General features: G+C 44.9%; 2 protein-coding genes across 4 annotated transcripts in view; one reads left to right on the forward strand and one right to left on the reverse strand.

The window, feature by feature from the left end:
• Positions 1-19,868, forward strand: part of LOC128100332 (NOP protein chaperone 1-like) — a 168,446-nt gene that overhangs the window by 118,388 nt on the left and 30,190 nt on the right. Inside the window, exon 4 of one of the 3 annotated variants that reach the window (XM_052722369.1) lies at positions 13,899-13,950. The exons of the other annotated variants lie outside the window; for them this stretch is intronic. Coding sequence (XP_052578329.1) covers positions 13,899-13,950 — 52 coding nt within the window. The remainder of the gene's footprint in view (positions 1-13,898; positions 13,951-19,868) is intronic. 3 annotated transcript variants of the gene reach the window in all.
• Positions 1,195-7,692, reverse strand: LOC128100327 (BEN domain-containing protein 3-like). Its single transcript, XM_052722366.1, is given in 3 exon segments — positions 1,195-3,507; positions 3,509-3,717; positions 3,720-7,692. Coding segments are annotated over 3 exon segments (2,475 nt in total). The 5' UTR covers positions 5,950-7,692; the 3' UTR covers positions 1,195-3,471.

Consider the following 19,868-nt stretch of genomic DNA (forward strand, 5'->3'; position numbering starts at 1 on the left):
TAGGCAAGTGCTCTACCACTGAGCTAAATCCCAACCCCATCTCTGTTCTTTTTTTTTCTATTTTTATATTTTATATAATTAATAAAACAGTGCTTGTATAAAAATTCACACAAAGTTGCTAGAGAGCATACAATTTCCAAAAATGTCCTGGTTTGTGTTACATTCAGTTTTCTAAGGGTGCACTCCAATCAATGGTAACAGGCAGACAGGATGTGGTATCTTGTTCTCTTTGGTAAATCTAACCTCACAGTTATTCACTCCTCATAGTAGTAACTCTGATATCCACTTTGTGCAGGGTCTGCTCATGCTGGGATGTCAGACATTAAGGCTGGATCTACGAGAGGCAAGAACTTCCCACAGCAGTACCAGCCCCCACTTCATTCCCCACTTTGGCCCTCACCCCCACTTCAGAATGACCCAGGGACCTCCAACCAGGAGTCTCCAGGTCCCTCTCAGTCAGGCAAAAAGCAATCTCTGGGGGAATGGTAGAAACTGAGGCTATTTCTACAAGGACCCAAGCAGCCGCACTGTGGTGTGATCAGGCCAAATCCAGTCACCATCAAGTAGATCCCATTGGTCGGTTGATGATTGCTGCTGATATAAACCCGTCACCCCCTAACTTGAAAGGAAAGGAAGGCTTGGGGCTCGACACTGAAGGGGCAGGGCACTGAGCACTAACGACACTGGACACTTTACTCCCTGACATCTGTCATCTTACAGACACGGCCACGTGAACTAAGAGCAGGATTCGAACACTGTACATTCATACATTCGTTAACAACTTCCTAACAGAGAAAAGCAAGACCTCTACCACCCACTGTGACATACTACCTTAGTCAACGTCAGAATGTCTGTGCTAATCTTTAATCCTCTGTATACAAGGCAAAAATAACCCAAAACACAAATGAAGAATTTAGACGGGGAACAAGGAAAGCAGTCGCCAACAGATTTCATGAAACCCATTAAATTCTGAAAAAATAAGTATTTTTTATTTATATTGATTCATGAAAAAAAAACATGCCCCCTGGAGCCACCTGTATGGATGGGAAGTGAGGCTACCATACAGTCCAGGGGGTAGCAATCAGCTCCCAGAGTGTCTGCCTCTTTTCACTGAAAGGGACAGTGAGATTCGGGGTGCGGGGGTGGGGTGGGGGTGGGGGGTGAAGCCCTACATAATTAAAGTGTTAAGGAAACTAAAACAGTTTCCCAGAATTCAACACGCTCTGGGTTACAAAAAGTCACGCTTAATTCCGAGAACCTACCGTCTGTGCTGTGAGCAGACAGGACTTGTAAAAACTCAGCAACCGATTGTGCTTCTGACGCTGCGGGGCCACGCTCCACTCCAGAAAGCAGGACAATTTCCACATGGTTTGGAATCCTCTTGGTTATATCCTCAAGACCAGAGCAAATCCATGGAATTCTCTCTGACTAGTGGAAGGGTGAGAGCGTGCCACAGCCATCTTTGGGGTAGTGTGTGCGTGCGTGCGTGCATGCGAGCGTGCGTGTGCATGTGTGTGTGTGTGAGAGAGAGAAACAGAGAGAGAGAGAGAGAGAGAGAGAGAGAGAGAGACTAAGGCATTGGAGAGAGGCCCAAGTAAGGGGAAGGGGAGTCTTTTGGATGCCCCTGTGACCTTCTTTCTAGGCACAAAGAAGGTTGCTTTGTTTGTGGAGCACCCCCCGCCCTGCCCACTTTTTAGTAAGGAGATATGTTCGCAGGTGTGGTCATGTGACAGAGAGCCATGAAGGCCCTGTGTACTTCTCAACATCAATAATTTAGGTTTACAGTTACAGCATGAATTACCTGAAAATGACAGTGAATAGAAGCTTTATAGTATTCAAAATTGTTATTTTTTTTAAATGCCCATTGGGTACATGCAAAATTATATCATATTGTCTACTAGAACTAAAGTTCTTATCTGCATGAGAAAATTCATAGATTATTTCTATCATTTCTGCATATTAAGGTAGCAAAATAGTAAGCCATTAAGTTACCGCATTTGAAATGTCCCACGAGGCTTTTATGACTACCCAGGCAACTCAATTCATTTTCTAGGTCAATGGTAGATGGATTCAGTTTGGAAACACTGCTTCCTTTCCTTCTTAGGCTCTGGCCCAGTGTGGAGGGTAGAAGACATGTGTGCCTCCAGGGCAGGGGTGGGCCGGGCCAGGACGGCAGAACTTCCTGGAAGGATTGAGGAGGTCTGAGTGGGGCTGGGAAGGGGCAGGGGTGCTCCATTTAAGATGGTCTGGGTCCTTCCGACACCCGCAGAAGAGCCCTAGGCTCTTCGAGGTACAAGGCCATGCTGCTCATGGGAGGAGCTAACACTGAGGTCGGGGGATAGGACTTTGTACAAATTCATGGAAAAGTAAACAGTTCTTGGTGAACCAAGAGAAGCCCACCCATAAATCACACAAAAATGTCCCTACACCTTGTGTCCCATCTCTGTGTACAGAGGGAACAGGGCTGTGGAGGACACAGCTCACGTGGAGTCCGGTGAACTGAGCCTCCCTCCACATCTATCTACATTCACGTCTTCTTCCAGCGTTCTGTCTACAATGAGCACCCCAGGGCAGGCTGACAGGCTGAGCCCCAGGGAACCTTTCGGGGGGGGGGGCCCGGCAGAAGGGGACTCATAGAGTATCAAGGGGCTACACACTACTTCTAGTACTTAGATTCCATCCTGTCGGCTGGATCCAAGGGGCCTCTGGACTCTTCCAAACTCAGATGTCAAACACAGGATTAGTAAAACTAGCCACTGTGCCGCCTGAAGCCAGGTACCCATAACGCCTGAATATGGCATTTCTTTAAAGAAAAAAAAAAAGCATAAATCTAAAATCATCTTTAAAAATCCCAGCAATTTAAGTAATCTTACAGTATCTCATTTCAAATATTTTAAGATTTCTTTTCCCCTAAATAAAATGACTACCAAAGAGCCCGATGATTTTCTTGAAAAGGATTTCATTTTAATTAAAAAAAAAAAAGATAAAAATGGAACATGCAAAACATGGGAGAGAAACAAGCTGCTGAATTTGTATTTTGCTGTTTTTGAGACAGGGTCTCATTATGTAGACTAGACTGGCCTTGAGCTCACAGAGGTCCAATGGCCTGTGAGTAGAGGTGTGGACTACCACATCTAGTCTAAATTTGTATTTTGAATTGTGAGGGCTAGGGAGGGCGCCCCAGCCCTGAGGAGGGACTACCCTGTCAATTCTTGGATTTCACAGCATGGTTACTCCCAGGCTCCGGCCGTGCCACCAGGGATCACAGAATAGAGTCGTGAATACAAGAGACCGAATTCAAGGCTTCTTTCTTGTGGCTGGGTAGGTGTTACGTGTGCAAATGTAGGAAACCACTCGCCACTGACATAAGGTGCCTGTCTGTGGGTACCGTACACGAGCTCCGGAGCAATGCTCGGTCCCCGCCCATTGCTCAGCCTGTGGTGACCCAAGTCCCTGGGCGGCCCAGCCCTCTCACTTCTCCACTTTCTTGGCTTTCTTGAGGATGTCTGCACTTTTTCCTCTTGGGGCGGCGACACCGCTCATCGATGCTGGGTATACATTCATAGTGCCACACCTCCTCCATCTTCTCCACGGGGTAGACAGCTTCCACGTAATGACGGATGAGCCTCAGCCGCGTGGGGTCCAGCTGCTTCTTGTTGCAAGCCCCGGAGTAGTTGTACTGCAGTCGAAGGTTCTCGGCGGTGAAGAGTTCTGGAAGAGCCTGACCAGGAGCCGGGCAGCAAAGTTGCCCACGGACAGGCTCTGCTGCACGATCTCACATACCTCCTTGTCTGACAGCAGGTAGGGGGAAGGCACCGGAAAGTCTGGCGAGGGGACCACCAGCTCGTCCAAGGGGATTTTGCAAAAGTCTTTGCTGCTCCTTTCAGGAGGCAGTGGGGGCCCCTCAAACTCCTCTCGGAACCTCTCGGGGTTGATTGCATAACTTGCTAGGTCCCGGCACTCGGGGCCAGGCACGTGGACCTTGTGCTGCTGCTGGTAGGAGCGCCGCAGCTCCGTGTCCCTGCGCCGCCGACAGCGCTCGTTCAGCTTGCCCACGAACTGCAGAGTCCACACGCGGTCATTCTTGGCCCGCGGGTAGAGCAGCTGCACATAGTGGCGGATCAGCCTGATGCGGGCAGGGTCCAGCTGCTTCTTGCCCAGGGAGCCGCTGCAGTTGTACTGCTTGCGCAGGTTCTCGTGGGTGAAGAGCTCTGGGAAGAGGTGCACCAGCAGGCGGGTGGCAAAGTTGCCGATGGACAGGCTGCTCTCGTAGATGCTCCGCAGCTGCTCCTTGCTCAGCAGGCATTCTGAGCCTGGCATCTCGAAGTCAGGCTGTGGGATCTCCAGCTTGTCAAAATCAATGGGCACCAGCCAGATCTTCTTGGAGCGCCGGCCAGGCCGATAGCCCTCGAAGTTGTCCTCTACCTTGACCACTGAGATGTCATCTGGCAGGCTGGAGGAGTCGTAGCAGTCGTCCCGTGGGGCCTCCCCCTCGCTGCCCGCCTCCAGCCCCAGGCCCTCCAGCTCACCGTTGATGCGCTGGGCACACTGCTGCAGCCAGGCCTCCTCCTCCTGCATATCGGGAAAGTAGATCTCCGTGTAGTTGCGGATGATCTGCAGCCTCTGGGGATCCAGCTCCTGCTTGCCACCGTCCCCATAGCAGCTGTACTGCTCACCCAGCTTCCGGTGGTCAAACAGCTCTGGGAAGAGCCGGTGCAGGAGGAACACAGCAAACTCACCTGGGGAAGAGGCCTCATCGAGGATCTTGGTGAGGTCCTGTGTGTCCACCACATGGTCGGAGGCGATGGTGCTGCTGCGGTCCAGAGACAGAGCTTCTTCTTGGTCCTTGTTGTCCAGGAAGTGGCCGGCATCCACTTGGTCGGCTTCAAAGAAGTTGGTGACCTGGCCGCCTGGCTGGCTGTCTTCCATTTCCCACTGGGCCCAGAAGCGGCTGAAGAAGTCGTTCAGCTGTGGCAAGCATTCAGCCTGCCACACAGCCGTGTCCTTCACAGAGGGGTAGTAGACCTCCACGTAGTTGCGGATAAGCTGGAGGTGCAGCGACTCTAGCTTCCGCTTGGCGGCAAAGCCGCAGGTACTGCAGCCGGGGGAGAAATCCACATCGCTGAAGAGCTCGGGGAAGAGCTGCACAAGCAGGCGACAGGCTAGGTCGCCGCAGGACAGGCTCTGCTCCACGATCTGCTTCAGCTTGGCGGGAGTGAGCTGGTACTCGGGCGGAGGCTGGAACTTGGCCACCAGCTCTGAAGGGCTCACCTGCTTCTTGATACGGCTCACCTCGAGGGAGAGCAGGTCCACCTTGCTGTGAAGCTGGGACATGTTAGATGTGAGCGTGTTGAGCATGTCGAACATCTTCTGGATCAGGAAGTAGATATTGGGGTCCCCATCACTGGCCACCCCAGCACCACATTCCCGTTTCTGAGGCTCATTCAGCAGGCGTAGAGGAGGACTGTTACTGAAGTTTGCCTTTTCAATGAGCTCATAGGGGCTGAGCAGGTCTCCAGAGGGAGGGTTGTTCTTCTCCATGATCTTGTGGAAGATGCCATACAGAGGCTTCTTGTAGGAAGGAGTGGTGGCCTCATTGGAAGGCTCTTCCTCTGCAGGCCACACGCAGCTGCCACTCCTGCCCCGGCTGGCTGGCTCCCCGTTTCCCTGGCAGGGTGAGCTGTTCTCATGGTTGCGCATGCCTGCGAGGAGTGCCTCGGGTATCAACCGTCTCCTCTTCACACTGGGGACGGAGTCTGGTTGGTTGTCGCTGCCCAGCTGCTTCCGCTTGCTGGACTCCTGGAGGGCAGTGAGGACGCTGTCCAAGGGGTGCTTCTCGGAGGCCCTGGAGTTCCGGGAGTAGTCCAGCGGAGCATCATCACCCTCTACCTTCACAGCGTTATTTTTTACAACTTCTTCTACATCTTCACCGAATTCAGTTGAGTTCATCTTCTATTCCACTGGGACGAGAGTTGTTACTTTGCAGAGCGGGCCCGCGCCGAGTTCCGGCGCCACGTGCGGGGGCGGGCGCGCGCGCGTGGGCAGCAGTGGGGGCGGAGCGCGCAGGGCCTGGCCGGGACGGCCCCGCCTACTGGCCCCATCTCTGTTCTTAAATGAAAAAGAATTCATGTTTTAATCCAGTTGTGAGTTAGTAATGATGCGATTTAAGCAGCCTCAGGTTTGAACAACCTTGCTGCTTAGAGGTCCGCACCCCTTTCTCTGATATTGTCCCACCATCTCATCCCTTTCTGGCTGCTTTCTGTGCTGTGCTGAACTATAGTGTATTTGTGAAGACACTTGCAAAGGGGTGGGTGCCAGAAGTGATCTACAGCATCAAAGCAACATACTCATATTTTAGACTTAAAATGTGAAAAGCTGTGCATAGAAGTTGAATTATTATAAACCTAGAACACATTTCAAAAGCACCAGAGGAGATCATTATCAGAAAGAACATGGTAATGACTCTTATGGAAAGGCGAGTAATTAATATTGTAGTTGTTTGAAAGTTAGTCATACCCACATACCACTGATTGGGGAATCTCTGCTTGCCATAAATCCAGTTTCCAAGGATATACTAGATCAATACAGCTCCTAATTCTAGAATATAATAACAAGGCAAGAGGAGCAGAGTAGAAGGTCCTACCATGGTCTTGACTTCTCTGAACTTAGAAGGACTCTGGACAAATTGTCAGCTTCTGAGGTTGTTTCAGGTTTTACAAAGAACATTATTTCTGATGTATTGTAAAATCTGACATTTTAAAATAATGTGGTTTTAAAAGTATATACACTTGGAATCTAATACTATAATGATTTAATATTCACTATCATGTACTTTAAAAAATAAAAGCGTAAGTGAGGTGTGGTGGTTCACACCTATAATCCTAGCAGTCAGGAGGGAGGAGGGATATGAGGTCATAACCAGACTAGGTAACATAATGAGACTCTGTCTGAGGAAACGAAACCAAACTGAGTGTGTGTGTGTGTGTGTGTGTGTGTGTGTGTCTTTTTTTTTTTGGTGGGGGTGTTGTTTGTGATAACATGTTGGTTCTGTCCATGTGTACATGAGTGTACAGCTATCCAATGCTGGAGCATGGGAAATCTACCAGTGGACATATCTTCAAAAAAGAGTATGTATATGTCTGCGTATAGATACACTTATACTGTTAATTTCTAAAAACTCATATTTCATTTGCTCTTCTCACAGGATTTTGATCAATATAATATGCTTAAAAAGTTTGTTGATTATCATAGAGAATCAGAATATTAAAAATTAAAACCCTAAATCTATGTCTCAAAAATGGTAAACAGATTGAGGTTTTATTACTATTATTAGCACAAAATGTATTAAGACCATAAATGTCTTACAAATAGTGTTGAACTATCACTCCATCTAAGAGCTACATTTATTGATACACCATACATTTGACGTGGGGCTTTTTAAAAAAGAAGTTGTTCTTTTATTGTGTACAGTATTATTTCAGAAGCAAGCCAAGCTCTAGTGTAGTTCCAGTTGGTACATTTCTCTAGATGCGGCCATTGAAATCTTCCTCATATATTTACGTAGATTAGGTTGGCAGGATTTTTATATCAATGAACTATTAAAAACCCTTTACTGGGTATTTAAAAAAATGACCTGGTGTCTCCCTGTTAAATACTGTTTTGTGGTTTATCCTCTGACTGCACAATTTTTGTTTTGCAGAAAGGAAAACCTGACTTTAAAAGAGGGTTGTCTCACACTCATAGAAGACATTCATGTCTCCATTTCTGGAAGTGACCCCAGACTTTCTTTTAGAGGCTCCTTGCTCAAGCTGATACATTTGAGAACAACAGATATTCCAAACTCCAGTAACTGGTGTTTTTAGACAAGATGCTTTTCTTTATAATATGCCTGAAATTTGTTTCATGAAAACCTTGGAATTGGAGGCTTAGCTGCAAAGCCTTATGAAAAATGTTCACCATATAATCTCTTTTGAAAAAAACAAATTTGCTGAGTCAATCTTTGAGGCCCAGCTTACTGTCTTCCAAGTTGAACTTTTGTAATTAAATGAACTGCCTCTGGGGCCTCTTCTGGCCTGTCATGAATCTTCTGAGTTCTGTTAAGATGAGTGGCTAGACGTGTGAGGAGGTCTGCAGTGGGAGCTCAGGCACCATCTCAGCTGGAGTTTCTTATTGAGTCCCTTGTACTTGGCTCCCACGGAACTCTTCCTTGGGAGCCTGGTATTCTTTGACAGTGACTTGCAGATGAAAAGGCAAACTGTTTAAACAGAGACTGTTGGCTCCATGGCTCCTGACATGTTCAGATCAATTTTAGGGGGGAAAACTTGAAGATCTAGAAATCGATTGTCTGACTCTGTGGCCTGCACTGGAAGATCACATCTAAACCTGTGAACGTGGAAGGATGAAGGACTTAGCAGCCATTTGGCCGCTTGCTGATGATTGGTCCCCATGGCTTCGGATGTCTCCAGGATTTTAGTAAGTGACACTTGTGTTGAAGACTTGATTCACATAGAATTTGTGGGCCTGGTTTCTGCCTGAAACAGCATTTCAGATCAGTTCCTGCGGGAGAGTAAGTTAGAAGAAAAGGTAAACCACTCGATTCTGAAAGTGGTAGACAATGATTTTATGCCCACGATTGAGTGCTGCTGGTTTGTCATGAAGGAACCACTGCAGAATCTGTTGTGTAGAATTGTGTAAGGTGTAAACACTTTGGAAAATCCTCTAACATGAGAAAAAAACCCTGCAATTTGACTCTAAAGACTGCTAAGTCAGCCAGTGTATGTGATTTCTGACTGCTCAGTCACCTGTCTCCTCAAGATTTCTATCTTGTAGAGAGAGAGGTGGCTACAGAATCATCTACAGAAAATGAATTTTTCATGCAAGGTGATGGGAATTAAATTACCATTGCTGACTTAGCATTAATGTATCATCATGTAAATGACGGGTCATGATATCACTACTCTTATATGTACTGAGAATGCAATGGCACTCTGTAGATTCCATTTTCCAACTGTTACTTCCTACAGTAGAGATGGGCAGCTCCTTAGGTTACTGTTTCTCCTTGCACAGCTATGCTACAATGGGAAAGATTCGAATTGAGCTTAGAGACTTTGTGTGCATCAATTGGTGAAGGGGCTGGAGATGTGGCTTAGTTGGTAGAGTATGTGCCTACTATGCATGTCACTGCATGTGAACTTAATATGCATGAAGTCCTGGTCTGGGTCCCCCGCACTACATAAAAGTGGCTATGGTGGTGCACCTCTGTAAACCCCTAAGGATGCAGGTAGATTGGAAGTTCAACTTTGTCCTTGACTGTGTAGTGAATTCTAGGCCAGCTTGGGCTACACGATACCTGTGTCAAAAAAGAAAGTATCAGATGGATGTGAGATATGCCTTTCATATCATTGACAGTATTAGCACTGACGGAGCTAAGGACAGCTGTGGTTCTAAGGCAAGTTTTTGCATTGGCGTTTGTACTGTTGGCTTTGGCCTGCACCAGTAAGCTGAACAGAATATCAGGACTACTGCACCCCATAACTGTTGGGTCTGATGCCTTCTGGCTGTGCATGACACTCAACCCCAGTGAGCACGAGGATCTTCTTGTGGGAACAGGGCATGGGCATCGTATCTATCATTCAGGCTTGCATGGTTGAAGGAATGGCTGAGTGCATGTAGGACATTTTGCATGGGGTCACAAATAATAGCTGTAGTGAAAAATGGGACTAAAAGACTAATATTGGGTCAATTGGATTGAATATTTTACTTTGTTACAGGTTTAAGATCATTGTTAGCCTAACAAATACAACTGTCTATTTATCATCTCCTTATTATCAAGTATAGGAATGCTTTGTTGTCAAGTACATTAACATTTGAGACACTTTTGTAGTAACTGAAACCATGCCAGGAGTTTTCATGCTTCAGATGATGTTATTATTTTTGGGACATGGGGCCTTATGTTAATTATCATCTCTTTCTAGTGTCAAGATGCCACCTTGGTTGATAAAGCTTCTTGCTATATAAAAGACTTGTTAATGTAACTTTTCTGCATAAAGATTTCAGACTGGGTCTAAAACGTCACCTTGTTATAGAATTTTCTCCAGACCAGACAGGAAATAGTCAAGCTCTTTTCATCTTTTCCTTCAGGGTGTCAATAGCCACATGACTGTGAAGAAGCCATAGCAATGTCACATTTCCCTTTTGTCAAGACCTGTTAATTCTCTGTCCTGATTTTGGTCATTTGCTAATCAGAAGTTCTACCAGACAGGGTATTTATCTTTCTTTTCTTTCTTTTTATTAAATAAATTTATTTATTTTACATCCAAGCCACAATTTAGCCTCCCTCCCTCCTACCAAGTCTCCCCATCCCCCTCTGTTCCCACCTCCAATCCACTCTTCCTCCATTTCTGTTTATGAAAGGGCACATCTCCCATGAGTATCAACAAAACATGGCATAGCAAATTGCAGTAAGACTAAGCACTTCCCCATGTATTAAGGCTGGACAAGGACACCCAGTATGTGGAATAGGGTCCTGAAAGCCAGCAGAAGAGTCAGAGACAGCCCCTGCTCTTACTGTTAGGAGTCCCACAAAAAGACCAAGTTATACATGCAGAGTGGCTAGGTCAGTCCCATGCAGGCTCCCTGGTTGTCAGTTCAGTCTCTATGAGCCCTGATGAGCTCAGGTTAGTTGATTCTGTGACTCCTTTTGTGGTGTCCTTGACCCCTCTGGCTCTGCCAATCTTTTCTCTTTCTCTTCTGCAGGGTTCCCTGATCCACTTATGCTTGGTTCTGGGTCTGCATCTGTTTCCATCAGTTGTTGGAGGGAGCCTCTCTGATGACAATTGGACTAGGCACCAGTCTGGTCACAGGAGATGGCCAGTTCAGGCTATGTATCTGGTATTGCTAGGATTCTAAGCTGGGGTCTTCCTTGTAGATTCCTGTGAGAGTCCCTTGTCCCAGGTTTTACCCGACCCCAAAATGCATCGCCTTTCCAGTAATCTCTCTCCCTCTGTCCCTCCCCAACCCTCAACCTGATCACTCATGTTTCCTTCCTCACCTACCCCCACTCCACTCACGAAATCTCTTCTATTTCCCAGGGAGATCTGAGTGTCCCCTCCCATGAACCCTCCTTGTCACCTAGCCTCTCTAGGACTGTGGATTGTAGCATGGTTATCCTTTACTTTACAGATAATATCTACATACCATGTTTGTCTTTCTCAGTCTGATTTACCTCACTCAGGATGATCTTTTTTCTAATTCCATCCATTTGCCTTCAAGTTCCTGGTGTCCTTGTTTTAAATAGTCCAGTAAGCCGGGCGGTGGTGGCGCATGCCTTTAATCCCAGCACTCGGGAGGCAGAGGCAGGCGGATCTCTGTGAGTTCGAGGCCAGCCTGGTCTTCAGCGCGAGATCCAGGAAAGGCGCAAAGCTACACAGAGAAACCCTGTCTCGAAAAACCAAAAAAAAAAAAAATAAAATAAAAAAATAAAAAAAATAAATAGTCCAGTAACACTCCATTGTGTAAATGTACCACATTTTCTTTATCCATTCCTTGGTTGAGGGACATCTAGGTTGTTTCAGGTTCTGGATATTGCAAATAAAGTCGCTATGAACATTGTTGAGCAAGTACACCAAAAAGGAAATTAATTATTAATCTTGGGTAGATAAAATATTTAAGATATATGTTTCGTTCTGAAACTTCTATTGTTTCGGAACGAAATAGTAGTGAGATTGTTGAGAATCACTTCTGGGGGAGAAGTGGACATGTATAGATGCCATTATTCATATGGTGACTGCATGTGAGCAATTATACTCATTTGGCAACCAAGGCGGGTTCATGATTCTAGAGCAATCCATTGATAAAGCATATTATTGACTTTCACCAAGGCAAACATTAGAGAACCGTTCAGTCAACTGTAAGGTTTTAAGCTTCTACTTCTTAACACTAATGTTACATGTGGCAGTAGAAGACATTTTAGCACTTCAGAAAAAAAAAAAACACAAAGATAGTGGCTGAGAGCATAGCTGGTAGTAAGGTGTTATGCCTTTCATTCCTCAAAGTGTTTATCAGACATTGTGTTCAAATCCAGCACCCAGAAATAAAGGAGCAGACAAACCAAAATGGCACAAGAAATCGGGAAGAATCTGGGGGTCAAACAGAAAAGAGCCAGCACAGCCCTGGTGGCCTGCAGGTCAGGCCGAGGCCAAGGCTGCGCACGTGCTCAGCTTTGCTTCTCATGCTGGGGTTAGCCACAGTGTGGGGAGATTGAATGTCATCTCCCAAATGACTCCAACTTTGTGTTTTGTCTGATTGCTACTTTCTCATTCCTCAAAAGAACCTGTGAAGTATATTAACTATCATTGAATAAGTTGCTGGGAAAAGAAACAATTATTGGGCAGTATTTGTTGGGGATTTGAGAGTCATAAAACAAAATTTAGAAATAGGACCATGTGAAGTATTGAGAAGCTGTATCAGATTGTGGAATTAATTTATTGTGGAGGTTAGCTGCCAGTTTTCAAAGAACAAAAAGAGTCCAGATTAGTTGGGTTATTTTAGTAATTATTATTTAACATGTGCTAAGTGTCCACAGCATGCTGGTGCCTTCCCATGATATCAAAAGGCACCACGGAAGGAATGAGACTTGCTGTTGGGTTTAATTAATCTCTCAAGTTAATTGCCAATATGGGGCACATTTCTTATGTGAGTAAAACTGGAGTGTGAGAAAAGATAATGTCCCTCCCTCATTAAGCTGCCCACGTGAGATTTACAGGGCAACAATGGGGCACATTTTGGCTTAGTTTTGATAGCTTTCATTACTGACAGCACAGAGTTAAGTGGAGACCTGGCCTTTCACTCTGAGACTCAACCCAGTAGCTATGGCCCAAGCGTAACCGCCTCTGTCAGCAAGGCTTCAAAGGGCGGTTTGATGCTCAGGCTTGTCATAGCTTCTTTTCCAGAAGCCCCAGATGTCTTTTGTTCTTCTAGAGCTGGGAACTGAAGTGCAGGGCCGTGCCTGACACCCACCAAGAAGGGCAGCCCCTGCCAGCTGCAGCCTTCCCTGGGTACTGGTTCCTGAGTTCTACAAGTGAGGGACTCTGGAGACGTTAGGAACTTCCTTGCACACAGTCACAAAACTGGCACGTGATCTTCCCCGCTCTCCCTCCCCAAAGTGTGCTTGTAAAGCATTTGGATAGAGTCTGTTAGAAATAGCGGAGAACATCAGCCACCACAGAACTGGAAGACCATTAGTGTCTGCTCTGGGAAGGTTTGGCTTGGGTTCCCTAGAACTGGGGATTGCTGTGGTGGCCATTTATAAGGGAAGGCTTTGGGAGAAAAGCAGGGAGTGCATGAGGGAATTAGGAACAGGAAGAAGCCACCAAGGTTGTGGTGAGTCAGATGAGCCAGGTCCTACTGTATGGGCAGTCTCAAAGATCGGAGTCATCCCACAGTCAGTATAACCCTCAGCAGGTGAGCAGCTGTTATCCTGACCTTCCCGTTCCTCAGTCTTTAGCTTTGGGTGCTGGTGGGGACCATGGATGGTAGCACATGTTCCCAGATGCTCTGATCCAAGTGGCTGTGGTTACCCAAGGGTGGTGCTTTGGAGGAGAGGAGTAGTATCCCCTGTGGGAAAGGTGGGACACCCATCTGAGATCTGGGGTGGGTATCAACAGGTTTGATGCTAAGGAATACATAAATTCCTTGAGCATTTTGCAAGCTCAAGGAATCCCAAATCCCTTTTTCTAAAAAGATTCAACACTAGAGTCAGGATGCATGGTTGGCTATTGATTGTCAGTTTTGTACTGTGATCCAGTCTTTAATAGGAGGCTGTATTGGTTTATTTTCTGTTGCTTTGATAAACACCATAACCGAACTTGGGGAGAAAAAGAGTTTATCCCATCTTACAGGTTACAGTCCACCATGGAGGGAAGAAGCCAAGGCAAGAACTCAAGACAGAAGGTAAAGCAGAAACTACAGAGGAGCACTGCTTACTAGCTTACACACAGGCTCACATTTAGCGGCCTTCCTTAAGTAGCCCAGACCCACTTTCCTGGAGATGATACTGCCCATAGTGGGCTGGGTGGGCCCTCCTACATCAATTAATAAAATGCTCCATAGGGGCTAGAGATACAGCTCTGTGATTAAAAGACTGCTCTTCCACAGGACATAGGTTTGATTCCTGGCACCCACACAGTAGCTCACAGCATCCAGTTCCAGGAGCTCCAACACTCACTTCTGGCTCTGGCGGCACCAGCACAGAAGTGCTGCACAAACATAACTGCAGGCAAACACCCACACACATAAAATGCAATTAAAAGTAAATTATAAAAATGAAATGTCTGTGGTGATATATTGTGTACCCCACCCAATAAAGCTTATCTGAGCATCAGAGGACAGAGCCAACCACTAAATTAGACATAGAGGTCAGGCAGTGGTGACACATACCTTTAATCCTGTCACTCTGGAGGCAGAGATCCATCTAGATTTCTGTGAATTCAAAGCCACACTGGTAACAGAGTCAGACAGTGGAGGCACATGCCTTTAATCCCAGCACTTGAGATCTCATGTCTTTGCTTGGAAAGGACCTATGCCTTTAATCCCAGGAAGTGATGTCTGGGCAGAGAAAGGTATATAAGGTGTGATGAAACAGAAACTCGTGCTCTTGAAGCTGAGGATTTCATAGAGGGAAGGACATTGCTGGCTGTTCTGTTTCATCTTTCACCCCAATATCTGGCGTCAATTTTTTTATTAGTAAGACCTTTTATGATTCGTGCTATGAATGTCCCACAGACATGCACATGTGCCAGTGTGATGACCTCAGTTCTTCTGTTGAGGTTCTCTCTTTGCAGGTGTGACAAGTTAGAAACCAAAAGTAGCCATGACAGGGGCCAAGAATTAATGGAAAGATGAAAGTCCCATGGTATAGCTTCTGTCTTTGCAAAGGACGAAGCTGTAGCTCTCAACTAGATCTTCACAGGATTAAAAGCATGTGACACTTCTTAACCCCACAGAACCTAAATTCATCTATTTTTTCCCCATTGATTTTCAGTAATCTACTGTTAATGCCTGCCAAAGTAATTAAACACAACAGATAAAAACCGGATTATAACGTCTTGCTAACGGGGAAGTGAGGTATGCGGGTTGCTGGGATATACAGCCTCTCATAATATCAAATGACAGGGCCTAACTCTGTGATGTAAACACATTGTTGCAAATGTCAGTGCACAGAGAATTGTTTAGACAGGCTGCAAGGATGATTGCTAAACAAGCAACCAAGCAAGATAGAAGGAAGTTCCGTAGTCTGTGATAATTCAGATTGGTTAGCACCTCAGATGAACACATACAGACTTCAGTTTTCCATGACAAACATTTGAAAGTAAGACAGGGCACCATTTGGGATTAGAACATTAAGATAAATTGCAAAATAGTCCATATCTACAACTTTAAATGATATGTTTGTTTTCCTTTCTCCCTTCTTTTCTACAATGGCAATATTTTCATCTAGTAACACAAATTCTAAAATTTAACTATACGTTTCTGAATTTGGTTATGTGTATTTGTAAAACTGAACATGAAGATATTTTATTCTCGCCATATTTCCTATTTTTTTTTACTAGAACTTCAGGGTTATTGTTCTGGAGGATTATTTTTACAAGTGTGATATATTTCTTCAAATGTAATTAATTAAAAATGTATTTACCCCCAATTAGTTGCTTTATTTTTTAAATCAAAGTGTTTTTAAAGAAAATTTTAAGTGCAAAAGTCCATAGTGGCCTATAACATGAATCTAAAATACCAAATATCTTCCCTTCAAATGTTTATAACCTTGGGCTTGAGTGGCATTTAAATTTCATGATGCATTTTGTTGTTCAACACCTGTCATAGTCATGGACATTACTCTTCTTACAACAAAATAATTGTGTAAAATGTACTGGCTAAGTTGTTTGTTGAGATCATAAAAGAAAAAACAAAACCCTAAAACCTAAAATGCAGTCCATGGTGGGGAAGGTGTGGTCTCTGGAGTGTGAGGCACACTGGTCCCATGGCATCCATAGTCAGTAAACAGAGAGATGAATACTGGTGCTCAGTTTGCTCTCTGTTTTGTGCAGTGTGGGTACCCATCCCATGCAATGGTGCCACTGACATTTTGTGGGAGTCTTACCACCCCAACTAATCTAATCTAGATCTTCCCTCACAATCGTGCACAGACGCTTGTCTCTTTAGTGACACTACACCTTGTCAAGTTGGCAGCAGTAACCATCACATCAAGCCTGTTATTACTGCATTTCACAGTCAGAAACTGAAGGGCAAGCTATCGCCACCCACATCCAGCTCTAAAACCTTGCTTTTTGTGACAGGGAGTGTAAGATTAAAATAAAAATATCCAGTTGACTCAAGCAATGACCCTGATACCACACTTTAAGGAACTATTGGTGTGAGGTACATAGGCTGTTTGTCCATAAATTGAAGTGAAATGTGGATCACGTCACCTTCACAACCCTAACTCTCACCGTCACGACCACCACTGTCGTCGCTCACCACAGAAACTATCATTCCCACCCTCCCTCCTCCTCCTGCTCCTCCTCCTCCTCTGCAGACCTAACAGTCAATGACTCGATTTACAGTGCAAGTCCTAAATTGGGTCATCTGCACTGAGTAACTCTTTCTCCTTCATTGGTTGGAAGCATTTTCTAGGCTGGGGAGATGGTTCAGGCAATAAAGTGCTTGCTGCAAAAGGATGGGGACCTGAATTAGATACCTAGACTCACTTTAAAAAAAGGCGGGTGTGTCGGTGTGCGCTTGCAGTGCCGGTGCTGGGAAGGCTAACACAGGCATATCTCTTGAGCTGACTGGGCAGACAGGCTAGTCTGATTGGCCACCCCCAGGCCCTGTGAAAAACCCTGTCCCCAAAAACAAAGTTGTTGGTACCTGAGAAATGACATCTGAGGTTGTCTTCTCTCCTCCACACACAGGCACATACGTGTGCATGCACACCTGCATATACACAAACACATATACACATGCATGCACACATACATACAACATAGTTTCTGATGTGGACAGTCATGTACAACTCATCATACAGAGGAAGAGAGAGGTAATTGCTTAGGAATTCAACAGATCATAGTCCCTGTCACAATCATAACCTCCTTGGGTCATGTATCTGAAGTGCTCCTTTTCGACTTTTCTCCTGGGATTGATGACTCTGGGCAGGAAATGAGATTGTTTATATAGCAAACAGCACTACACTGCAATCACAGGATCCACCCAGGGGCCTGGGCCCCTTTCTCTGTGCCTCTCATGTGGGGACAAAATGACAGGATGCACAAATAATTGTACAATTAATGATATAGTAGAAAACTTGTTCTATACTTATTAGCTCACTTAAGTATTATACCATTTAGTTTTCCTAAACTGCACAGGCAGTTGTTGGTTCCCGAATAGTAGAGACTGCCCTTTCCTACAGACTTCATCAATGATCTTTCCTTTGGACCAAGAAGAACTCAAACAAAGCCTGAAGGAAGAAAGGAGCAGGAGCCCTGGCTCTCCTGCTGTGGGTCTGCCTTAGCTGGCTGCTCTCTCTACAGAAGGTGACTCCTCAGGAGCCTGACCTCTCTGCCCACGTTCTCCTTCCTGGTTTGATTGGCACTTTCTTTCCTCTTACACTGAAGGATGAGAACAGATCTAGAGTATTGGATATGCACTCAACTTTCCCTATACTCTTTCCAAAGTTTTGTAAGTAGTCCCTTCATTAAAACTTTGTCAAATATTTCTAATTTGAGTGGGTCATCTTTGTCTTGTCAGAATCCTGGATAGTCAAAAGTAGGGAGTATGGGGGAATGTTTTCTGGAATGCATATGAACACTAGGCACACAATTTAGATGGTGTGTCTTGGTGTATGGGAGAGTTGATGAAGATGTGAAACACACTTGAGTCAGTTACCATTATGACCAACAGGCTGGTATTCAGTCAAGTCAGGCTTACCATTACCTCTGGTGTTAAGGAGTTTGTTCCAAGACATGCCTTTTCTGCTCTTGTCCTTTTGCTTGTATTATCCATTCAATTCTGATATTGGGTTTTGCACCCCTTTGGGTATGAACTAGTTTGTGCCTTCAACACAGTTCACCACTACGGTTTATCCACATTCAGCATAGCATTTACTTAGGGACCCATCTGCCCACCTCAGAGATGAGGATGAGGTTCAGCCCACAAGTACATTAACAGAGCTCATCTTGATGTTAGCTTCTACAAAAACCCCAACAGTATTCTGTTGGTGTGCTGTATCTGTAAACACTGCCGAAATGGACAAGCCTGGCAACATTCCTTTTCTTTAACATCTGCTATAGGAAAAATTTGGACAGAAGCCTGGAAGGCATGGGCAATTACAACTTTTCAATAGGATATACTGATCTGATTTCCATTTGAAATAATAAAGAACATTTCCCCTCTTCTGACTTTTTTGCTTATTAAAATTTTGCTCCAAAATGTTCTCAATTACTGGATATTGATGTTTCTGGCTTTGAAAGCCTGATTGCAGATATTCTAGTAATAGTTTTTACCTTTTAATTAACAATAAGTGCCGGAAGAATCAGCACTAGAGCAGTTGAAGCTTTGGCTTCTAAGGGGCATAAGCACAGTGACTCACTAAGATGGAAATTATAATTGAATATTAGAATTAACAAAAATATATAAAGGATTTCATCACCAACATTTTGATACACTTACATGTCAGAAGGATAAATTAGCAACGCTAGGTCAATTCAATGGCTGGATTTTACTATCTTGTTTGAGAGGAATGTGTATTTAGTTAAAATTTAAACCAGAATGAGTTTCTTAATCTTACAAAGCAGTAAGATTGTGCTGTTCCCCTTTGGATGGATTTTTTTCTTTGCAGATTGCAAATGGCTTGCAGTGTGTTGGATTTACAGACAAATGGCATGGGTCCCCTGAGACAGTGGCTTTCTGTAGACTGACACAGATTTCTCTTGGGAGATTTTATATACAATACATTATTTATATAAACACCCAAGGCCCTTCTGCGGTGCTTTAGTATTTTTATGCCACTGTAAAATGCCACAAGCGGTTGAATGCAGGCTATGTTTGATGAGGAAAGACTGCAACAACCACCTCAGCAGCATCCTTGATGCCTGGGATGGAAGAGGGACAGAGCACAGATGGGCTGGGGACAGCAGAGCCCAGGGCAATGCCACAACTCCACCATGGTGGGGATTCCAGCCAAGCTGTGCAGTGCAGGGCAATGTGATGTAGAAACTGTTACAGGCCAGGGCATCTATAATAGGTTGTAATTATTTATAATAAATGCAGGGGTCACTTTTATGAAAAAGAAGAATAAATACTTACATTACTGATTTTTCACTCCCTTCAATAAGGAAGTTTGATTAAAAGAAAAACCCCAGTACTTTGGATTTTGTCACAGTAGTAACAAGTAGTGTGGTGGTTATGTGAGAGAGGGAGGGACTGGGCTGGGCAGGGGCAGGTGTGGACAAAGGATGCCAAGTGGGAGACCGACATCTCGGAGAATGCACAGCACGGTGGCTGCAGTAAACAATAACGTCTTTTTAAACTTGTGAGAGAGCAGATTTCAAAGGCTTTAGTGCAAAAAGAGTATGGGTGGGGTGAGTAGATTGTATTAATTAGAGTAATTTAATAAGTCCACATTGTATCTCATAAATATAGGCGTGTGTGTGTGTGTGTGTGTGTGTGTGTGTGTGTGTGATATATCAGTTACAACATTTTAAACTTTAATGGCCAGGGAGATGGCTTAATGGGTTAGAACACCCACTGTACAAGCAGGGCCAGAGTTGAAATCCTGAGCACCCATCTGAAGCTGCACACGTCTGTCACCCAAGCAGTTT

This window comes from Peromyscus californicus, unplaced genomic scaffold (genome assembly GCF_007827085.1).
Source record: "Peromyscus californicus insignis strain IS unplaced genomic scaffold, ASM782708v3 Scaffold_78__1_contigs__length_188168, whole genome shotgun sequence".
Taxonomy (NCBI): domain Eukaryota; kingdom Metazoa; phylum Chordata; class Mammalia; order Rodentia; family Cricetidae; genus Peromyscus; species Peromyscus californicus.